The sequence below is a fragment of the Poecilia reticulata genome, chromosome 8 (assembly GCF_904066995.2).
Source record: "Poecilia reticulata chromosome 8, P_reticulata-male-v2, whole genome shotgun sequence".
Classification (NCBI taxonomy): domain Eukaryota; kingdom Metazoa; phylum Chordata; class Actinopteri; order Cyprinodontiformes; family Poeciliidae; genus Poecilia; species Poecilia reticulata.
This window is the reverse complement of record NC_088837.1, coordinates 24,010,300-24,033,663: the sequence shown is the minus strand read 5'-3', so window position 1 is coordinate 24,033,663 and position 23,364 is coordinate 24,010,300. Positions and strand designations below refer to the sequence as shown.

Sequence of the window (23,364 nt, the reverse complement as noted above, 5' to 3'; positions counted from 1 at the left end):
GAATAATTAGGTAATTAAGGCTTTGGAGATCTGATCTACACAAGGAGGTGAAGCCATTTCATTCCAGTGTTTTGTACCTGTGGCACATCTAAAAACTGCAGGACAGCAGAGGACTGGAGTTTGACACCCCTGGATTAGATCAACAAACAAAAAGACTTGCAAACCATCCACACACTGAAACACGGTGGTGGCAACATCATGATTCATGGACAATTGTTCTCAGAAAGGGAAGCTGGACAGTATGGATGGGAAGGTGAATGGGTCGCCATTAAATCCACATTTCCTCATGACTTACTTTTGAATAGTTTTATTTACCAGCCTGATATCTAGATAATAAATTTTGGAATATATTTTTTAGCCCCAATTAGATTTCTCTCATAATTAAGTAAAACTGGAAAGAAATCCCTCATTGGACAAAAACTAGGTTGTAACATTTTAATACAATTTCTTATAAAACAGAAAACATTTACATCCTTCAACATTTTCTCATTTTCTGGTCCAGTGTCTAAAGTTTTCACTCACCAAGTTCTGAGAATCTCCTGAAAGATCTCAATGAGTTTCAATTTCTACCCACAGGTCTCTCGTTGCATATGAAATGTAACTCAATCCGCATTCAAAAATGTTCGTAAAGTTATCTACACAGCAGATAGTTGCTAAAATTGTCATGTTTTACTGCAACAGGACAACCGAAAACGTGGTAAAGCATTTTATCTGGACCTCATGCTACAGTACGGATCAAGTTGCAGTCTTTGAGTTTGCGCCACTGCCATGCACAGCGGGCGAGCGGGTTCAGGTTCACAGGTGAGTCCAAATGTCTAAACGTGAGCACGCAAACTTCTCCTCAACCCTTTAGCAAGTTTCATCAGGCATGCAGGAAGGATGGAGGTGCGCCCCCTGCTGGTGGAGTTCATGGCGCCAGGCGCTGTCGGTCCAGGTTCACCTTCTGGAAGAACGCCTTCCCAAACTCATAGCTGCTGATCATGACAGCGCAGGCTGGCGCCACTTTGATCACTCTGGGCAGAAAACCTAAACAAAAAATATGTTTTTAACTTCCTGGCAAAGAAAACAAGAGATTTTTATTTAAAATATGTCTGTGTGTGTCACACCTGCAAAGAGGCCTCTGTAGCCCAGCTCAGACCAGATCTCCTTCATGATGTGCCAAGTGGAAGCGGTTCCCTTTCTGGAAACTGGAAACAAACAGCAGCAAGTTCATTTTAAACCTTTTGAAACTTTAAATCTGTTTAAATACAGGAGAAGAAGAACCAACCTCCCAGAGAGTCCATCTCGCCCAGCTGGATCTGCCGCCGAGTTTTCACCACGTCGAACGGCAGCGTCAGGACAGCAGCGACCTGAACACACACACACACACACCCACACACACACACACACACACACACACGCTGTAAAATTCAAACATTTTTCAAAAATTTTCAAACAAAATTATGTTTCTCTCTTACATCTGGGAACAAAAAACAAATTTAACCAAAAAAAAAAAAAATCCCAGAATTTCATTAATGTTAGTTTAACGTACAAAATATAAGCCAACCTTTATTTTAATTACACAGACTAATAAGTTATTGGGTCATAAGAAATAATAAATTACTACATTTAAACAATCCAACTAATCATGTTAAGGTAGAACGATATGATAAGATGGATGCAGCCTGAAAATAAACATATTTTGTTCAAACTCAAGCTTCTTTTTCCCAAATGCTAAATTAAATTCAGCTCTTCTCCAACACTCTTGGTGTTGAGGAGACATTGATTCCAGCATCTGCTCTACAGTAAGTCATTCAAAGTGGGTCGACGGTGTTGGCGCTGCTGAAGACTCACGGCTCCAGAAACGGCTCCGGCAGTGAAGCTGATGGAGAAGTTGGCCTTCGGCGATGCGTACTGCTCACACAGCTGGGCCTTCACCAGTTCGTAGTTAAACCAGTACAAAGCTGCAGCAACAACAACACAAACAGCGATAAAACAAAGACCCGGGTGCCACTGAACCCATCTACAACAATTAATCTATTAATGGCATGAGAAATTAGAACACATACAATCATTTCCATGATTTATTGTACATTTCTTTTCTCTTTTTCTACCAAAAACTGGATGATAAAAGTCTTCAGTCTGGTGTGGTCTCAATCTGCCCTTTTTTTAAAGGACATTTTATAATTAATTGTATTTGTTGTTTCTGTTGTTTTGTGTATTATTTTGGATATTTAAAATGTCTTTCATTTCCAGTGTTAAAAGTTAATTAGAATTAAATTTTTTTTATCTGAGAATGTGTTCCTGCGTTATTATGCCATTATTACCGTTATATTAAAAAAACCAACATTATCGTTTATAGTAATAAACTCTGGGACCATTTATGGTCCAGCAGACGATAATCTGTTATTGTGACAGACCGATCTACAATCACAAATTAGTTCCAAATAGTTAGAAAAGGAATTGAAATTAGACTCCTTAACTAGGATGTGAGTGAATCTCACCAGAAAAAGGCACGTCTCTGAGGACGGTGGGCCCCCACCCCCTCCACAGCGACAGCATGCCGCTCTGGGCCACCGCCGAGCGGATGCACACGCGCAGCTCGCTGTAGCTCAGCTTCCTGGATTGCATTTTGGTCCTGACCAGCTCCAGAGGGCTGATGACCGTCACGGCGCCCACTGCCATCAGAACAACACGTTACAGATAAACAACAACAGAAAAACAACAACAGGAGGGTTTTTTTTCTTCTTCTTCTTACATCTGGCGAGCCCTCCGGCCAGAAGAGGGACATGGCTGCCCTGGAGGCCCAAACCGAACCACAGGAAGTCCCTCAGCTGGTCGTAGCAGGTGAAGTAGATCACTGTGGCTGGGACGGCCATCACGCTTCACACATTAAAAACATACAAATAAACACTGTTTTTATTTAGAAATGAATAAATGACTCAATAGAGTTAAAAACGGATCGTTTCTCCCAGTCAAAGCCGCTCCACCTCCCAGTGGGCGTTTCTTTTAACCCCATATTTACATTTGTTCGGATTATAGATGTATATATGTCTAAACTGTTTTTCAACATTAAAAAATAAATCTAAGTGTCTGTGTTATAACTAAAGGAAATTACGACGGAATATCGGGCCAGACTAAGATTATTTTTTTATTTACGAGAATAAAGTCATAACAGCAGGAGAATAAAGTAAAAAAAAGTTATTTTAATAAAAACAAAGTTTCCAGAGATCAGGATCTGACAAGAACAGATTGAATCTTTAAAAATAAACTCCGTTGTTTCTACAATCACTTCAAAATTCTGCTATGGATTATAATTTGGTCAAATGTCTTAAAAGATTAATTACTTGTTAAATCGATACCAAAGCATAACTTCACAAGATGCTAAACATTCCTCATTTCCACATTTTAATTATTTTTCAAGGCCTCATCAAATTAGGACTTTATTCTCATATCATTAGATATTTCAATCAATCAATCAAATTTTATTTGTGTAGCACATCAACAAACATTTCTCATATTGTTATGACTTTATGATTTTATTCTCTTTATTAGGACTTTATTCTGATAATTACATTTTTTCTAACTTAGCCCTGATTCTCCATCACAGGAAATAACAGAACATGCAGATGACCCAGTTTTCCAACAGCACCTAAACACACCATGCTGCATTTGTGTCTGTGCGTAAATGTAGATTTTGACCCATAAAGGTTATGCTCAACTTTTATAATGTTAAACATAAAACTGATCTGGGAGTCACATTGTAATGTTTGTGTAACTTCTGAAAGCGGACGTTTATTTTGCATTCATAATTTCTTTATGCATTTAAATACAGCTTTGCAAGAACAAATCCAGTTTTAAATATGCACAGATCTGCAAGGCCAAGCAAGGTTACAATGTCAGAAACATTTGTAAAACTAGAGGGCATTCAGTAACAGAAAGGTTTATGGAAATTTGAATTTTATTCGTTTTTAACTTTGAATACCCAAATTATGATTTACCTTCTGGTAAAACAAGTTTCAGATGATCTGCTCTGAAACTTTATTCAGTTTGACTCTCGAGTTCCTTTTACTTTGGAGAACAAAATCTCAAAAATCATCCAGGAGCAGACCGTGATGTTCATGTTTAACCAAAAAACAGATTCAGGCAAAACTTGAATCGGTTCGGATAATGTGTGAAAAACCTTTGACTAGGCCGCATCGCTGCAGTCATGAGCAGCTTTCTGTCTGTTGTAGCCAGACTGTCTGAGAACGTTAGCTCTGAGCAGAAACCTGCTGAGCGGACAAACATGTCCGCCCCCCCGCCCCTCTGGCCTCCGGCTTGTTTTTTTTTTCAATTCATGTTTCAAAGTTTCCTGAAGTTCAGGGAAAACTGAATCTGAGCCGAACAAACTGCAAAACGAGCCGGACGGCATTTAAATAAAACAATAACGTCTCAAAAATGGAAAGAAACCAAAGCGCCGCCCTGAAACTCACAGCGTCGGTGGCAGCCCACTCCACAGAGAGCGGAGTCCCTCATGGCGGGTGATTTTCACAAAAGCATCCTGCGTCAAAAAAAAAAAAAACCCATCTCAGTGAATTACAGATATTAAAAAAATCCTCTGAAACCTGCAGCTGCGATGCAGCTCACCAGAGTGCCACTGAAATGCGTCGGCGTTCGGTACCAGCTGGAGCAGCTGGTTCCGTTCTGGCAGACGTAGATGTGATCCATCAGGCCGTTGCAGTACAGAAAACATTTCCCTGCAGACAGAACGCACAGCAAAGCTTCAGAAGCTGCATGCTAATCAATAACGTACATGTTTACTTTCTCCCCTCAAACTTGGCTTCTGGATGTGAAACAGCAAAAACGGGGCAACGACACTGAAGATAAGACCAGGGCCGACCTTGATGCAGTTTGTTTTGGGCTGATTAGTGACCAAATAAATAAACTATCGGAGGTTATTTTAGCTTCACAAGCAGAAAGAGTTCATCCAGGCTGAACAGGAATATATTCATAGGGCTGCAGCTAACGATTATTTTAGTTATCAATTATTGAGATGAAAAATAAGTGGCACTTTTTTTACAATATTACATATGCATGAAAAGATGTAAAAGAAAAATCTGATTCATCTTAAATAAGCAAATAAACATTTTATTACATAAAATGCAATAATGGCTGAGCCCCTTCTCCTCGACATGTCAATACAGTGTAGGGCTGATATGTTGATTAACTGATAATTAGATATCAAAACGTGTTTAACGTTGAGATTTTTAAAAACAGAATTTGAACCATTTGAAGCTGAGACTGGTACTTGAGGGGTTCTGGGTAGAAAATAATCACAGACAAAATATTTTTTTGGATCTTAAATGCAAAATGTATACATGTATTGGCTTAATTAAAGCTCAGAGTCTGTTGGTTTTTTTTTTTCAGCAAATGGCCTTTTCCAGTCTGTGTGCTCCAGTTAATGATTGAATAGTGAAAGGTGCTTAATAGGAAATTGTTTTATTTACAGAATTTGAACCGAGTGAAGTTAAACTGCCACTTGAGGAGTTTTACTGAAAAATGTATTTGCAGAAACATTTTATTTTTTTTAGCTAAACTGCAAAATCTATTTATATTATTTTACATCTTGGCTTAATTACAGCTCTGTGTTCTTTCTGCAAATTGAATATTTTTTAATCTGTATACTGCACTTAGTGATTAATCAATTACTAAATTAGTTGGCAATTATTTCAATAATCCCTATTAATCCGATTAATCGTTTCAGCCCTATATATTTTCCAATCAGACCGGGGTGCACTGCTGCAGCAGATCAATACTCACATTTGGATGAGCGGCCGACTCCACCCCATGGAGCGGATTCACGGCCCAAAGCTGGAAAACGAAGCCAAGGCGGAGCAGAAAGAAAGCCGTTTGCAGGGGTTAGTTTCAAACGAAGAAGCAGTTAGAGACCAGCCATCTTAACGCGAAGCGAGGAATCAGTTTTCCTACCCTGGTGGAAGGGAGTCTGCTGAGCCTGCAGCCTTATCTTCACAACGTCCAGCGGAGTGACTGCAAACAAATCCACACAGCCAATCACAACAGAGGCAGCAAAACAGGTGCAAATAGAATCAAAAAGGAAGAAAACATGGGAGTAAAAACTCTACGACTCTTGCTCTCGTTGTTTCTATATAAGCTAACCAAATAGAGATGTGAGGAGGGCTCCAGTGCCAGAGGCCAGCATCTGCTGCACTGGAGAGATCGCAGCCACTGGGCCGCCAACGGTCCGCTCCCCCATCCTGCCCACCTGTCAGACCAAACATAAACAAAAACATACAAAATAGCAGGTCGAAAACATCATGCACTAGTCCAACAAAACGCTGTGTAAGCTACAATCCAGCAGGAGTGAAGAAAGCTGCGATTTGTTGCAGAGTTTGTCCAAAGAACCCACTCCTAAATGGAAAAATTACCGTGCATAGGTGTCTTTTTTTGAACTGAGGAGGGTATGTCTAGGTGGAGTTGTTAAAACAAGGTCCTTGAAACATTTTGATAGCTTATCTTTCAAACGCATGCTGCCTCCAAAGCCTCGCCTCCTGACCTACAACAAGTGACAGCCGTCTCAAACCGGTTTCCCTACAGGAGGAGGTGCTTCCGCTGGCCTGTCCACTTCCTGGGGGCTCACCAACAACGAAACGTGGTCATTACAGCCGTATGAGACAGAGTTTGACCAAATGAGTCAGATTATTTAATGGTCACAGGAATTAGCTTGAAAGCTACAGAATCTTAACGGAAATCTCTCAGGTTGCACGACAAAAAACACCAAAACAGCAGCCTTATGTTGACAGGATGCACGTTTGTTGTATGCGAAACACCAGATCCATAATCTGGCTTCATAATAGACTAGATTAAGGCTTCAATTTGTTTGTTTTTCAGCATACATTTTAGCAGTTGTACACCATGTTCTTTTTCGCAACGCTGAAGTTCGCTTCGGATTGATTGCTTGAGTAAACGGCTGCTTTTGAGTAATTTGGCTTTACTTATATTAGGTCCAGGAGAAATTTTAAAATATATACGTAGATTGCAAAAACAGTCTACAATTAATGAATCAGTGCTTTTGTTTCTTGGACTGAATTGGACTAAACGGATTTAGAGTCCTTAAAAATAGCGGAATAATCCTTTTTTCTTTTGGCACTCAATGTAAGACTAACTTCAGTGCACTTGTCTTTCTCGAAAAATACATCAAGAATTTTTTTTTTTCTTGGTGAAATATCGATTTGTTCTAAAACTATGCGTTCAACAATGGTGAGCAGAAACTCTTAGTTTCAGACAAAATTGTCGAATCTAGTCTTCAAACGTGGGTGTTTTGCTAACCGCTAACTGCAGGACGATGCTTAGCTCGGTAGCCATCTTGCTGTTTACAAGCTGCGAAGCTTTGTTATATATTATGAGTTGACGTTACCCACCTTTTACTTTAGCTGCCAGGCTTTTCCTGAAACACAGGTGCCTTCACCCATGTCAGTTACTCAATATGTGGTAATTCGTTTTACTCAGGCGCTCCATTGCAGCGCATGCCGAGTACAAAATGTTACCAGCGTCCGGCCTCGCCGCCGCACATCCTCTCACGTACGCGAAACCCAGATTCTAAAAACATCTGCGTAACCAAAGAAACAGCCCGTTTGACCGAGCGCATTATGTGTAGATCAGCGTTTGAACGGACTCGGGTCCGCCTGCTTCTGTTCCAGAAGCTTTGGCGCCATCTAGTGGGCCGCAAAATCACTGGCTGCACCAGGAAGTTTCATGTAAATAAGTTTCCTGTTGGATTAAGTTACCCGTTAGGACGACAAACTATGCTACTTGACAAAAAATAAATAAAATAAAATAAAAAATTTAAAAAAACAATTCAATCAACGTGAAAAAAGTTTAAGCTTAGTGAATAAATAGAGTGGAGACTGAGAGATCCACCTTTCGCTTCCCCGCCCTCTGACCATGATGGGGGCGGCCATGTACTCGGGATGATGCAGGTTCGGCAGGACTCTTTGTGGGGATTCACTGTGGTGAGACGCAGCGGGGAAGCTCCACTGTCACTTCACAACAGCCTTTCTGTCTTTACTAAAGGTAAGAGCACTGTAAAACCTCTTACAGCACTGTAAAACCGCTGGAAAAATGCTAAAAAATATTTAACAAACCTTTATGACTGAAACTTAAAAAGTTGATTTTTTATAAAAAAAAAAAAAAAAAGACTTTTACGTTGTTCAATATTTATGCAAATTGTACATGTCTTTCACATGTCTTCGTAATATTTATATATCTTAAATATGTATTAGTTGTCATTTTAATGACGCTGAGTGTTGTGAATACAACTCTCCTTTGTGCAGGGAGACAAAGACAATATGATAAGGAAGTACTACTACAGGAAATAAACCCACTGAGGTTCTGTGGGTTTATTTACCCCGTCTTTCAAACGGGGTAAAATATAAATAAAAACCCATCATATTCAGTTCACACAGAGTGATTTTTAGACAGAATTATTGTAGAAGACATAATGTCAAGGTTATCTGCATAACTGTTCAGCAAAACCCTAGAATCTAACACTTTATGCTGCTATTTGAGGACTCAAATAACTTTTGGAAGTGGAAAAGGGGGGTTTAAGCTTCACTTTCCTTTTTCGAGACTTCCTGTGAGTGAGAGCTTTTTGCTGCTTGCAGATGCAGACCTGGGTTGTGATCTGTTGGGCTGTCTTTGCCGTGGTTGGTGCAGATGAGTGTCCAGATGGAGGCAGGTGTGCAGAAGGTCAAACCTGCTGCAGCAGCCCAACGAACGGCTATGGCTGCTGCCCGTTTGATCAGGTACAGGTGGCTGCTCAATAAATTTCTCTAAGCATCTTTCTGTCTGGGGTATCAGTTAAATATCAATGGTGGGATAATGTACTATGTTTTGACTAGTACAATACAAGATAGTTCTTCTTCTTATTATTATTACTTAGAAGCTAGTTTCTGAAAATAATACAACACAAACAAACCTAATTTGTTATTAACATGCTACGAAATTAGTTTTTCGCATTTAATTTTAATTTCTATGTGGACAAAACAATGAAGAAAGTGTTGTAGTACTATACATGTGACTTGGAATAGTTTTAGTTCCTTAAATGGAACTTACAGTATATACTCCACTGTCTAGAAGGATTTCCTCAATGTCGTAATAGCAAAATAAACTATGTATTTCTCAACATTATATACAATTAAACCCCAATGTAAAGTATTCACAAATAGCACGACATATGTGACTGATTTCTGAGTAAGCCTTTGTTCTTATATTTTTGCCAGAAATTTAGGTTTCCAAAGTTTAAAATCAGTGCAATTATTCTTGCAGAAATTATTTATTTCCATAAGAAAAACCAATGTTTTTGTGAGAATTTTCAACCTCCAGTCAAAACTCTCCTTCAAAACCAAAATTTGATCAACATTTTGTAAACAAAGCAACAGGTATCTTGTTGATTTTTTAAATTATCTTAAATATCTTTACAACCAAGAACCAAGACTCCAAAAATGAACAGGATTTCCTTATTTTTCTTCAAGTTTATCTCAGATTAGCTTAGCTAGCAGAAGCTTGATGTTTCACACTGCAAAAACAGAAAACCTTACCAACTATTTTTGGCCTAGTTTCTAGTGTAAATATTTTAGTACACTTGAAATAAGACTTAGTAACTTTTCAGCAAAAAATATCAGCTTGTTTTAAGTCAGTATTTCATCAATATTTATTTTAAAAAGTTCTCGTTCCATTGGTAGATTATAGACATTTTTTCCATGTTATGCGTTAAATAATTTGCCAATGGAGCTACTTTTTCATCTAAATTAAGAAATTACTAACTTTAAATTTAGTTGCAAGCCTGTTTTGTCTGATTTAAAATGTCCTGAGATAATTGCACTAGAAAATAGACCAAAATACTTGGTAGGATTTTGTGTTTTTTTGTAGTGCATGTATTTCTCTTTATCTTCACCTTCATTTTGGGCTGAGTTACTTAAGTTTTGCTCCACCAATTATTCACATGTGTACTATTCTTATTAAAATATTTTATTATAAAAAGGCTTTTGTACCTCATGACACATTCAGCTATGATGTACTGTACGCAGTTAAATTGACATAGCAGATAAAGTTTCTGTACTCCAAAGTAAACCTTATTCTATAGTAGCGCTATTCATACTGGAAGGTGTTTTACTACTGTATAAACCAGATAAAAGAGCTAGCCTCATTCAGAGTAGGAGATATCCGTACTAACTTTGGTAGTCAAAGTGTTCCCGCTACTCCCGTCTCCGAAGGCTGAATGCTGTGAGGATCACATCCACTGCTGTCCGTCAGACACGATCTGCGACTCAGAGGCGTCCCGCTGTGTGAACGCCACTGTGTCCATCCCATGGACGGGAAGGACCTCCGCTCTCCAGCCCACAGTCTCTAAAGTATGAATAACATCCTCTTGTTTTCATCCACAAACCCGGTTTAAGTATACGTGGTTCTCATGAGACGTCGCACTTCCGTGAACTTGGTAACTGACAGCCATCTTAGAAGGCAGTTGCTATGGAGTTGCTATGACAACAGTGAGCCGTGAAGTAACAAGATTAGAACTAGTGCTCACCTCATTCCAACTTATAAACTGTATAATACATTACAACTATTATTAAATATCATTTCTGGTTACTCTAGCCACCTCTGTGTAATACTCAGATGAATATCAGTGATATTTACTGTAGTACTTACTGCCGAAGTAGCAAAATTAGCTAAGCTAATGTAGCTTTTAGCTGCTAGCTAAGCCGGACTTGTAGCGAACGTGTATGTCAGGGCTGGGCAGAGTACCCAAAATTGTACTCAATTTCACTGCTTCAACATATTTTCACTCAAGTAAAAGTAAAAAGTAGCTGTCCAAGAAATTACTCAAGTCAGACTAGAAAGTATTTGGTAAAAAGTCTACTCAAGTAAGTAACTAATCAAATTATCAAACATTTAAAAATTACATCATCAGACAGACCAAAATATCAAAAACTGCAGGTGTGTGTCTGTTTCTGGTGAATGTTTGGTTAAAATATGTTTGTTCTTCATTCACTGAAGTTACTCAGAGTGGGTAGAGTATCTACAAGTTTTACTCAAGTAAGAATAGAAATACTTCATAAGAAAATTACTCCAGTAAAAGTAAAATGTACAGCATTGTAAAAATACTACTAAAAGTATTTTATTCCAAAATGTTACTCAAGTAAGTGTAACTGAATAAATGTACAACCCAGCTCTGATTACAACTATTACTCTGTTACAATTTGAATACTTGTCCACATCATCTGACATATTTTCCTTCTCTGTCTCATACGGATCAATCCCAACAGCAGCCATTTTTTAAATGTGCCTTGGTCTCACACATTGGTCAAGCATGTGCACATATTTTATTTTTGTTTGCCTTGAAGCCATGGGTCCGCTATGCGTTGCGCATGCGCTTGCCTTCTAAGATGGCGCAGATCACTTTTGGTTCAGACTTGTGGGAACTATGTGTTTTCAGTGGTGTTCTTCATTTGTTGTCCATGCAGTCCTTCAGGATGATCAAGTCCTACATGGGTGAAGGCGACGATAACATCTGTCCCGATCAGTCACGATGCCCTGCTGAGTTTTCCTGCCTGAAGGCTTTGACAAAGTTTGGATGCTGTCCGCTAGCGAAGGTAATCAAATTTTTGTTTTTGAGCCTTAAAGCTGCAGTATGTAACATATTTGTTGAAGTCGTGACTATGTTATGACAGCAAAGTATGAGACAGATAATCTTTGAAAAAAAATTAGCTCCTCTGCCTTGTCCCAGCGCTAACTAGAAACAACCAATCAGAGCCAGGAGGCGGGTCTTAGTGCTGTCAATCATCATCATCATCTTTCATTCTCCCCCTTGGTCTGTGCTAAGTTGCAGCTAGCACAGCCTGTCATGAATGCTCAGTGCAGTTAGCATAGCCACCAATGGTGGATAAACTGTTTTCCTCTAACGGTCAGTTGTACACGGTTGATTGACAGCACTAAGCCCCTCCTCCTGGCTCTGATTGGTAGTTTTCAGTCAGAACGGTGCATTTTGTCAGACTGGAATAGTAACTGACGGAGGCGGTGGAGGAGATCGATCTTATCTGGCTCATAACAAACTGTCACAAAATATTTACAAATCCAATCTTGTTGTTTTGGATAAGTGAGTGTGTGAGGATTTCAGGAATGTTTTTCTAACTTTATGCCGTCCAACAGGGAATCTCCTGCTCTGATGGGAAGCACTGCTGTCCTGAGGGCCACCACTGCAGCATCGACAGCCGCTCCTGCATCAAAAAAGGTTGGACTTATCATAATATTCATATTTTTCAGTCTTTAATCTTTATTTAAGGCTGCAACTAACAATAACTCTGACAATTAATTGATTAATCTGGTAATGAAATCAGCAGATTGTTCATTAAACAACGTAAGCCTTTCTTATGCAATATTAAATACATTAAAAGATAGAAACAAATACATTTAACTTTTTGAGATAAGAAAATAAACATTTTATCACCTAAGATGCAATAGCATAGCATTCCTTTTGTAGCAAGGAATGCATTTTCAGCTAAAAAATTATTTCAATTGTGCTAAAAACTCAGTCATTTACATCAGTATAGAGTATGGCTGATCTGTTGACTATTATTTTGGATTAAACAATTTAATAATTGAGAAGCAAAATATGTTTTTTTGTTGTTTTTGTTTTATAAAGAATTTGAACTAGGTGAAGTTAAAACTGCAACTTAAGGAATTTAGGGTATAACATATTTACCGACAAAGGTTGTTTTCTTTTTTTTAATGCAAAATGTTTTTTTTTTGTTTTGTTTTTTACAGTTTTGGGTTATTTGATGCTCTAACTATGTTCTGTCAGCAAGTTACCTTTTTTGAGTCTTTATACAGCAGTTAATGATTAATCAATTGCTAAATTAGTTGATGATTATCCCAATCATTGATTAATCACGATTAATCGTTTCAGCTCCATCATTATTATTTTAGTTTTTATAAGTCTGTTGTTTTGTTTTGGGTGAAAAAACTCGTGACTCTGTAGAGACGACATGTCCAAATGATCGGATGAATTCACTTGATGTGAGATGATTAACTAATTACTAAATTAGTTGATTATTTCAATCATAGATTAATCGTGATTAATCATTTCAGTTCTATCATTTTTGTCTTAGTTTTTAATATTTTTTATTTCTTTTTAAGAACTTGTGACAGCCATCCGGTGTAGCGACGGCGTGTCCGAATGCCCGGATGAAACGACCTGCTGTGAGACTCCAGAAGGCAAATGGGGTTGCTGTCCAATGCCAAAGGTATGCAGTAATCAGTCTTCATTCATGTTACTCCTTATTCGTAGGACTTCATACTGTGAGTAAGATAGTAAAGGAGGGAAAAGTCAAATGGATGATTTGCATGACCCACATTGACTCACATCCAAGTTATCATGTCTTTATTGTGTCTTATCCTGGGCTGACGTGTGACTTTATTGTCCAAACAGGCTGTGTGCTGCGATGATAAGAAACACTGCTGCCCTGAAGGGACAACATGCAACATTGAACAAATGAAATGCATTTCCATGTCTACCAAAAAGGAGCTGCCAATGTGGGCTAAGTTCCCTGCCAGACAGAGAGCAGACTGGGAGAATCAGAACGGTCAGGGTTAGGAATGTGTGCCATCATGAAGGATTGGTGAGCTAAACTTCTTTATCATAAATAAATCTGGGTGTGCCTGTTTTTCCAGTGGGTGAAGAAATTACTGCAAAGGCAGCCGATGAGGAAGAAGCAGAGAAATCCACTGAAGCTGCTACAGCCAATCCACTTCCTCCTCTGGAGGAGGAAGTGACTGTGTCATCTGTTACTAAGGCAGACGGAGGTGAAATTTCACTTTATGCTTCTTGAAAGTTTTACCAGGAAGTGCCAGTTTCAGACTAAGTAACATTCACACTAACAGGATTATTCACACTTTACTCAAATAAAAGGACTACTTCAACATATTTTACTAAAGTAAAAGTAAAAAGTAGCCATCCAGGAATTTACTCAAGTAAAAGTAAAATAGTCTTTCGTAAAAAGTCCAATGAATAACTGATCAAATTATCAGTCATTTAATATTAAAAATTACATAATCAGATGGACCAAAATGTAAAGTTAAGTGTAAATTTTGGTGTTAGAAGCACCAATATTACAATAATTCATATAACTAATAAAAAATAACAAAATTATGCAAAAGAACATTTTCCCAAATTTTTTCTTTCAATGTAAAACTTTTGAAACTTTAACAAAAACTGCAGGTGTGTGTCTGTGTCTGGTGATTTTTTGTTTTTCATTCAGTGGGTAGAGAATCTAGAAACTTTAGTCCAGTAATAGTAGAAATACTTCATAATACTTTATTTTTACTTTTACTCAGGTAAAAGTAAAAAGTACAGCGTAGTAAAATACTCCTAAAAGTACATCTTTTAGAAAAGTTACTCAAGTAAACTTAAACACACTGATGAAAAAGACACAAACACAATTTTCTCACGAGCTGATGTTTAGGATGGGACTGTTTAAAAACACATTTTCCCAGCAGGAGAGTTGGATCAACTGAAATCTGCTTTCTCCTCCTTCAGTCAACAATGTGCCATGTGACGACACCACCGCCTGTCCTGATGGCTCCACCTGCTGTAAAACCAAAGAGGGTGGCTGGGCTTGTTGTCAGATGCCAGAGGTGAAGATACAGAGTAAACTAACAAAAAATAAATCTAAAACTGTGCTGTTTGGAGAATTTACGTGTTTCCGTTTGTCGAAATGTGTCGTCCTCAGGCTGTTTGTTGTGAAGATTTTACCCACTGCTGTCCAAAGGGTACGAAATGTAACGTGACAGCAGGAACATGTGATGACGACCTTCTATCCATCCCCTGGTTTGAGAAGAAACCAGCGATCTCCAGACCAGGTGTGGAGGTACAGGTGAAGAATGTGCCATGTAACGACACCACCTCCTGTCCTGATGGCTCCACCTGCTGTAAAACCAAAGAGGGTGGCTGGGCTTGTTGTCAGATGCCAGAGGTAAACTGGGACGATTTCTTAGAAATATTTTCAGAAAAGATGTATTGGAACGTTAAAGGGGATCCAAAAGTCACATTTTGCACATTTGTATCCTTCTATTGGGGTCTCTACTTTTTTAAAAACAGACAAAGCTATTAAATAAACGACAGCCGTTTTTGGGCAATAAATTGCTTCTTGGTGTCTGGAAAATGAGCTGCTTCAAAAACATCCGGAATACAACATTATACTGCGCTGTTACCAAGCAGCCCAAGCTGAGTTTCAGCACGTACAATGGCTGCTGGAAAACACAAGTGTTTTGTTGTCGAGTTACCATCCAAAAACCACTCAATGCATTCGGTTGTGCAGGAGGCCCACCTCTGCTTTTCTAAGATGTTGGCTTGTATAATTGCGCATCTCTTTGTAGCCATTTTCACATAAGAGTCTAAACGTCGATTGGCTTCAAAGTGACAAGTGCCACAAGCTCAAGACTGGAATTTTATTATCAAAGAATGCAAAAAATGTGATGAATGGGATTTGCATAGGCCATAGACCTATTCTAACCTATTCAAGGAAGCATAGCATGTCACTTTTAACAGTTCAAAGTGCCTCTGGGTATTTATTTAATTCTTTTTGTCCACCATGTTATCCTCAGGCTGTTTGCTGTGAAGATTTTACCCACTGCTGTCCAAAGGGTAAGAAATGTAACGTGGCAGCAGGAAGATGTGACGACGGCCTTCTCTCCATCCCCTGGTTTGAGAAGAAACCAGCGATCTCCAGACCAGGTGTGGAGGTACAGGTGAAGAAAGTGCCATGTGACGACACCTCTGCCTGTCCTGATGGCTACACCTGCTGTAAAACCAAAGAAGGTGCCTGGGCCTGTTGTCCTCTACCTAAGGTTAGCAAACCAACAGTTCACCTCCAGCGTATTTGAAGAACATAGTTTCTGGAGCTGGGTTTTAGGGATTAAACTCGAAGATAGTAGGTATAAACACGTTGCAGCGCGACATCTCATCTGCTGGTGGCTAAATAGCTGCTTGTTGACAATAACTAGCATTGTTGTCATAATGTGCTAAATCTTAAATGTATATGTGATATATAAAAGAAAAAGAGATGCAATGCTTTACTACTTATCAACACTACAACAACTAGATAAAAAGGTCAGGAAAAAGTTTTAGTCCAAAAAGAACAGTGATGGGAAGTAGCTCAGTTATGCTAGCTTTACTTTGACAACCTTAACATGTAGATGTGCTGCAGAATTTGGTCTGCTTTGGTTCAGTAAAATAAAAAGGTGACCCACACACCAATTTTCTGGCAGATCATCAGTAGAGCAGATTTTTAAATTAGCTAATCGACCGCCTCTGTGATAGATTAGCTAATAGCAGCGTTAGCTAATCTATCACTCCCATCACTTTTTAATAACCACATTAATAATCATATAATAAGGCTGAAAACATAAAACTGTAATGGACTGAATGCTTTGAAACATTTAAAAGAAATGTTTTTCGTTTGTATTGAATCCTCGTACATTATCGGCGTTGTCAGCCAGTTGCCATAGCAACAAGACCACATGTAGTGTAACTGACAGAGTGACAAAAAGAAGAATTTGAGTGGTTTTGATTTATTCTTCAACTTTTTTTGCATTACTTTCCCTCTGCTGTGGCGCACTGCCCTAAATTAATAATACCTACATTAAATTAATAATACCTACATTATCATCGTCAGGTTTCATTTTGTTCTACTATGCTAGCGTGGCTACAGATGGCAAGTAGTAAATTATATTTCTGGATGCAATGTGGTGCATCGTCTATATCATCTCTTGGCATTGAATAACAGCAGAGGTATTGCTAATTGGCTAATGAACGCTAATTTCGTCCATACTTTCTGAAGGAAGTACAGACACTTCCTTCAGAAGGCATCAAGTACCACCTGTAAAGGTGATCTATTATGCTTCTTTCTCCCATGGCTGCTAATGTATTTTATTTTATCTGACACTTTATTTGCTAGGCGGTCTGCTGTGACGACCATGAGCACTGCTGCCCTGAAGGCACCACCTGTGACCCGACCAGCACCGGTTGTTTACAAGCTTCAGCCTCAACGCCCTTCATGCTGCAGGTCGCTGCGTTCACCACTGCGGTGCCCACTACAACAACCCAAAGCTTGGTGACAACCCCAGCAGAGACCAATGAAGAGGATGAGCGACCCACACAAGAGGGAGATGATGAAGAGGAGGAGAAGGAAGAAGAGAGGACTCAGTGTGATGAACACACCAGATGCCCTCAGGACACAACCTGCTGCTTTATGCAGTCGTGTAAGAAGTGGGGCTGCTGTCCACTGCCAAAGGTGAGTTCTGCTACTCAGGGTTCACTCATGTTAGCCCGGTTTAGTTTGCTTAATCCAAGTAGAGTTTGTTTTCCTATAAAGTCTGGTTTGTTTGAGAAGGTGTGAATGAGTAATCGAACTCTGACACAAACCAAAAGAGTTAACTCTGATCCACCTCCAAACCTCGGTCTCTGTTTGGTTGAAGTGAACTCAGGCGCAATTTGAATGCATTTTGAACGGTCAAGAAACTGTTAAAAAAGCAGAACCTGGGTTACAGGGCAGAGGATTCTGGGTAAATACAACCAGAACAAACGTGCTAACCGAGCGCTAACAGTAAAAATGGTTCACCGTCTTTTGCCGAAGAGAAAAGAGAAATCCTACAACCAGTAAAATCCTCTTCATGTTTGTTTAGATTTAGTGAAAAAGGAAGTTCTGCTATGTCTTCTTCAGAGGCTTCGTCTCCCTCAGTCGTTCTTGGTGCAGCGCCCCCACAGGCGAGGAGGGGAACAGGTTTTCTAAAGATTTGGTTCAGTGTAGTGTGGAAGCACAATGCTGCATTAAGGCCATTGTAGATGAAAAAAGAAGTAAATTTCTGCCAAAAAAACTCCGATATTTTTTCATTACGCAATCTAAGAAATTTTCTAGAAACATGATAAAAAGTAAAAAAAAAATTACTTTTCAAACTCAAGAAAATTTACAAAAGTCAAAAATTTTAGAATTTTTAAACTCATGAGTTTAAAAATGTTTTTTCTATCTGCAATGACCCAAATTCACTATTGTATGAAACTGAACCGCAGCAGTTAGAAATGTAGAAAATGTTGCAACTTTAGTCACGAGTTTACCAAACTTTGAGGTGTGTAAACACTCTTAAGCTGCTTAATTAGAGTTTTTAGCCAAAGCAGGTCTATAAAATGTGACTCATGAATCTGAACTGCGTTAATTTCTTAATAATAATAATAATGTAGTTTAAGTACCAGAATGCATTTTCATTGATTGAAGGTAGCTGATTATGGCTGGCCTTCCACTACAGATACAGATCCAACTTCACAATGGCTCTGTAAGTCTGAGTCTTTTGTGGTAAAAAAAGAGAAGTTAGTTGTAGAAACGAATGCCTGCAAATGAAGCCCAATGTCAAAGTTGTGTAAACAAACGGAAAGAAGCTATTTAATGTAAATAGTAAGTTGCAAAACAAGAACAGTGATGATTGTTATCAAACCCCTATTATTGATGCAGAGTCCTCATAATAGGAAATATTTTGGTTAATTTTGTCAATGAGAGGCGTATATTTACTTATAATAGATATTTCAATGATTATGCTGCAAAAATGCTAATTTTTACCAAGTATTTTTGGTCTAGCTTTTAGTGCAAACATCTTAGTACGCTTTAAATAAGACAAAACTAACTTATAAGTAACTTTTCAGCAAGAAATTTGATCTGTTAGGATTTAATAATTCCTTAATATTGATACAAAACAAAAGTACTAGTTATTGGCAGATTATTTCACATATAACAAGACATTGTTCACATGTTTTAAGTTATGTAACTGGAACTTTTTCATCAATATAAGGAAATAAAGACTTTAAACAAGCTGATAACCTGATGAAACATTTTTAAAATTTTTAAAAAAGCATACATTTGGCATCCAAGAGGCAAAATTCACCACCAGCATTTGTAAAATAAAAAAAAGAATCAAGTTAAAAGATGCAGCAAAAGCCACAGAGATTTGAAACTAGACGGTTAATTCAGTCACTGACAACCCAGATGATATTTCTGACCTTTAAACTTACTTTCAATTCTGTTTTCTATCATATGAATAAATATATCATCACCCACACAACTGTCACACTACACCAGAGTACAGTCAGCAAGGAGTGTTTGTTCTGACCAAAAAACAATATGTTGAGTTTTATCACACTTACTGGAGCATTTTAATTTAATAAAAATATAAAATTTATTTCCCTGAAATAAATTCACACATAGATATACACCTAATTTATTCTTGATAATTTTGATGCTTATGGTTTACAGCTACACTGCAAAAAAACAAACAAAAAAATGTATTTTGTCTAGATTTAAGACCCGATATCTTAGTACAATCGAAATAAAACAAAACTAAACTAACAGGGAACATTTCAGCAAGAAATGTGAGCTTGTTTTAAGTCAATAATTTCTTAATATTGATTTTAAAAAGTACCAGTTCCAGTCGCAGATTTTAAACCCATAACCAAACATTTTTCTCATTTTATAAGTGAAATAATTGCCAATTGAAGCATTGCATTTTTTAACCAATGTTAAGGAATTGTTGACTTAAACAAGCTCCTACATGTTGTCTGAAAAGTTACTTGTCTATTAGTTTTGTCTTAGTTCAAGTGTACTAAGATATTTGCTCTAGAAACTAGACAAAAAAAAACTTGGTAATATTTGTGTTTTTTCAGTTTATGGCTTAAATTCCTTTTGAAGGCTGTCAGAGCATAATAATAATTGGTCATATCTAAGCTACATTTTTGGTTTATGTTAGCTGTTTGCCAGAATAATTCAAATTAACAGTAATAAGTGCTTGAAAAAAAATTACATTGAGTAAATAAATGCTTGTGTTTCGCTTTTGGATCTAAATACTAGATTCATGAGATATAAGTGTCAGTGTCTTTAATGTCAAATCATGGCACAGGAAGTGGTGAATTTAAATTTGAACGCATCTTTTTTCCCTGTGACTGAGAGTTCGGTCATACTACTGAAGAAAGCAGAAGTAACAATAGAACCGCAAGGCTGATGTGAAAGTCACGCTTCCAACTCTCACTTCTTCCACCAGGCCGTGTGTTGCGCCGACGGCAGCCATTGTTGCCCGGAAAACTACAAATGTAACGAGGACAAGACCACGTGCATCAAAGGGGAAGTGGAGATCCCATGGTACACCAAACTCCCCGCCATTACGAGCGTCCAGGTTGATCCCAACAACGTCCAGTGCGACGACGACCACCAGTGTCCTGAACGCACCTCCTGCTGCAAGCTGTTCACCGGCGAGTGGGGCTGCTGCCCGCTGCAAAATGTGAGATTACCGGCCGATTCCGAACCTCCGCCATTAAAATGTTGAGTGTTGAAATCAGTGTCCGTTAGCGATGTGCGGATTGATACTGCAATATCGAAATCTCCCGATACCAGAATTTATGCTTTAAATTATTTGATTCTCAAATCCAAATGTCAATACTTCAGCCATTTGAGATAATGTAGGTTATGAAGAGCACGTTAGAAAGTAACTAAATTATTAAGATCATGTCTAAATGAGATGGAGTTGACTGGAACTACTTTTTCTTCCGCCTGATAAGTGCCTAATCTAAGGACGTAAAGCGTAACATGCTGCTGCTCGGACACTCACTCACTGACATAAGCTGCGTTTCCATTGACCACAAAATTGCGCAAATTGAAAGTACGAAAATAAATTCGCTTAATGGGAACAGCTTCCCTCACGTCTTCTGCTTTTCTTCGCGCTAGGAGAAGATGGGTTTTCTGCCGTGTTGAAGAAATACACTGCTCAAAAAAATAAAGGGAACACTTTAACAACACAATATAACTCCAAGTAAATCAAACTTCTGTGAAATCAAACTGTCCACTTAGGAAGCAGCACTCATTGACAACGGTGACCCTCGTCGGGTCAATCAGTGTTGCTTCCTAAGTGGACAGTTTGATTTCACAGAAGTTTGATTTACTTGGAGTTATATTGTGTTGTTTAAGTGTTCCCTTTATTTTTTTTGAGCAGTATAGATGTATTTAGCAAAACTGCAATGGAAGTTTTAGAGTGTGTTTGCTAGTTATTAGTTAAATATTCTTACTTTTTAGTTTAGTTTTTATTATAGTAGTAGTTTTCGTTTTTTCATACTTTGGTTAATTTTTTTGTGCAGAATTTAAAAATGTTAAAATATTGTGATTATGTTTACATTGAAGGCTAATGAACTCTCAACAGATACAATAATAATAATAAAAAAAGATGGAATTACTGTTGAGCAACCAACTTTTGCCGTCGTCGTTTTTCAGATTGTAGCGCCACCAGGAGGAGAGTGGAGTGCCGTAATTTGCTGACAGCTGACGTAAACTGTGAGGAGAAAAAAAATCACACTAGTTCAAAAGGCTAATAAATAGATTCATGAACATGAAAATAATTTCAATCAGAAAATTAGAATTAGGAATAACATTTAAATAAATTATTCTGACTTATATTTTGCTTAAAAAAGAGATTGAAGTACAAATTAAAAGTGTATGAAATAATTTTTTATTATTTTTGCATGATTTTTCTCGGCCATTGCCGTCTGGCAGCCTCCTCTTTGCGGAACAGTTTTATTTTTCTCAGAATTCTAAGAATTGCGAAATTGTATTATTATTTTTTCCAATATTAGCACAATAACAAAAAAAAGATTTGTGCACATTTGTAAAGGAAGCTGAGTGCAGCAGGGTTTGCTGTTGTAATGTAAGACTTGGTGTTTTCTGTTCAGGCGGTGTGCTGCTCAGATAAGGAGCACTGCTGCCCAGAGGGCTACACCTGCGACGTCGTCTCCAACAGCTGCCAGAAGCTCATCCTGCTGCAGCTGGAGAAGCTCCCGCTCATACCGGTGTTCCTGCCGGAGTACCGTCTTGAGCTCGCGCCGCTGAAGCCCAGAGTCGTCCAGTGTGACGAGCAGAAAAGCTGCCCGGATGACAACACCTGCTGCAGGACGTCTGCCACCACCTGGGGCTGCTGCCCGGCTCCTCATGTAGGAAACGCTTCACTTACAGACACACACACCTTGAATTATGCATTTATTTGGCATAATTAGGTAATCACTTGTGAAGTTAGACTAAGTTCTTTTATCACAGTGTCACAAAATGCACAGATTTATCTTAACAACTCTCCAGCATTAAGTTTCTGATGCATTTGACGCTGCAGACTCCAGTGGTTGATCACTAGACCAGATGGATATTTTCTGGATTTCTAAGTATGGAAAAAGATTAGTGCCACAAAAAAATTATTACATTCTGACATCAAACTCAGAATTCTGATTCTAATCTATTATCTTATTTCATTTGTCACAGAGGTTCTTTTTAAATTATTTCCAGTTTTAGTGAACTAATTTCTGACCCTAGGTTTACTTTCTAGTGCTTTTCTAGAGAGAATATGTTTAATTACTGTGAAATTGTGTCTGAATTTGTACAATAATGACAACAAGACTGCATTTTCTACTGTCTGAAATGAGCAACAACAGAAAGGCAGCAAGACATAGAAATGTATGATAAAAATGTTTTAAATCATGTGCTGTTGTCATGAGTTGCATGGACGTATTTAACCTAGAGCGCCCTCTGTTGGCCTTGCAGGCGGTGTGCTGCAGCGACATGAAGCACTGCTGTCCCGCCGGCTACACCTGCACAGACGAAGGCTCCTGCGTCCAGAACGCCGGACTCAACTGGCAGACATGGAACATGTTCTCCACCAACAAGAAGAGAGCTCTAATTCTATGAAAACGTGCTGAAATTAATTCCTACATGAAGAAAATAAATATAAAATACAATTAATACTTTGTGCTAAATGGTGAACGGTAAAGCTGAATTGCACTTAAGGAGGCTGTTGGGGAACGTGACGTTTCTGTCTGCATGTTTGGTGCAACAGAAGGTTGTTTTTCTCCTGCACACATCATTTAATACTTGAAACTCTAACAAATCAAGAATAAAACCGAAACACTCCGAATGCAACATAAATCTTCTCACTAAATCACTGTTGTCATGATCTGCTGCAGCGGCCTTTTGTTCACAAACTGCATTCCTCTGTCAATAATCTGTCATTTTTCTCCAAATCAATAATAACCAGAGATAGTTTGGCATGAACTGTTACATTTAAATGATTTGCATTTATTTTGTTGGTTAATCAGCCTGAGACTTCATATTGAATTGAAAAGAATCATTATTCATTTAATTTTCTCATTAATCAAACTTACTGATTTCAGGCAAAGCTATTAATTTAATTGGTGCAACTTTATTAAAAAACAAATATGATTTCTGTTTTCCATGAAACTAATAAAGAAGAAATTACAAA

General features: G+C 38.2%; 2 protein-coding genes across 4 annotated transcripts; one reads left to right on the top strand and one right to left on the bottom strand.

Annotated features, from left to right (window-relative positions):
• Window positions 1-421: 421 nt before the first annotated feature.
• Window positions 422-10,345, bottom strand: slc25a39 (solute carrier family 25 member 39). 3 transcript variants are annotated; one of them, XM_008416439.3, is made up of 12 exons: window positions 10,214-10,345; window positions 6,139-6,244; window positions 5,950-6,009; window positions 5,782-5,832; window positions 4,609-4,718; window positions 4,455-4,522; window positions 2,738-2,862; window positions 2,484-2,657; window positions 1,834-1,943; window positions 1,268-1,349; window positions 1,107-1,187; window positions 422-1,026 (listed from the first exon to the last, which is right to left on the bottom strand). In XM_008416439.3, exons 2-12 carry the CDS (start codon window positions 6,233-6,235, stop codon window positions 908-910), a joined length of 1,077 nt encoding a protein of 358 aa, XP_008414661.1. In that variant the 5' UTR covers window positions 6,236-6,244; window positions 10,214-10,345; the 3' UTR covers window positions 422-907. The 3 variants fall into 3 exon arrangements, with proteins under 3 accessions (XP_008414661.1, XP_008414660.1, XP_008414662.1); XM_008416438.3 differs by lacking the exon at window positions 10,214-10,345 and adding an exon at window positions 7,401-7,624; XM_008416440.3 differs by lacking the exons at window positions 5,782-5,832; window positions 10,214-10,345 and adding an exon at window positions 7,401-7,626.
• On the top strand, window positions 7,883-23,364 carry grna (granulin a). Its single transcript, XM_008416441.3, has 15 exons — window positions 7,883-8,052; window positions 8,643-8,783; window positions 10,254-10,391; window positions 11,505-11,633; window positions 12,190-12,271; window positions 13,177-13,283; window positions 13,469-13,622; window positions 13,711-13,842; window positions 14,576-14,673; window positions 14,769-15,011; window positions 15,643-15,885; window positions 16,995-17,330; window positions 20,119-20,355; window positions 21,794-22,051; window positions 22,650-23,364. The coding sequence occupies exons 2-15, from the start codon at window positions 8,643-8,645 to the stop codon at window positions 22,791-22,793; spliced, it is 2,442 nt and encodes an 813-aa protein (XP_008414663.2). The 5' UTR covers window positions 7,883-8,052; the 3' UTR covers window positions 22,794-23,364.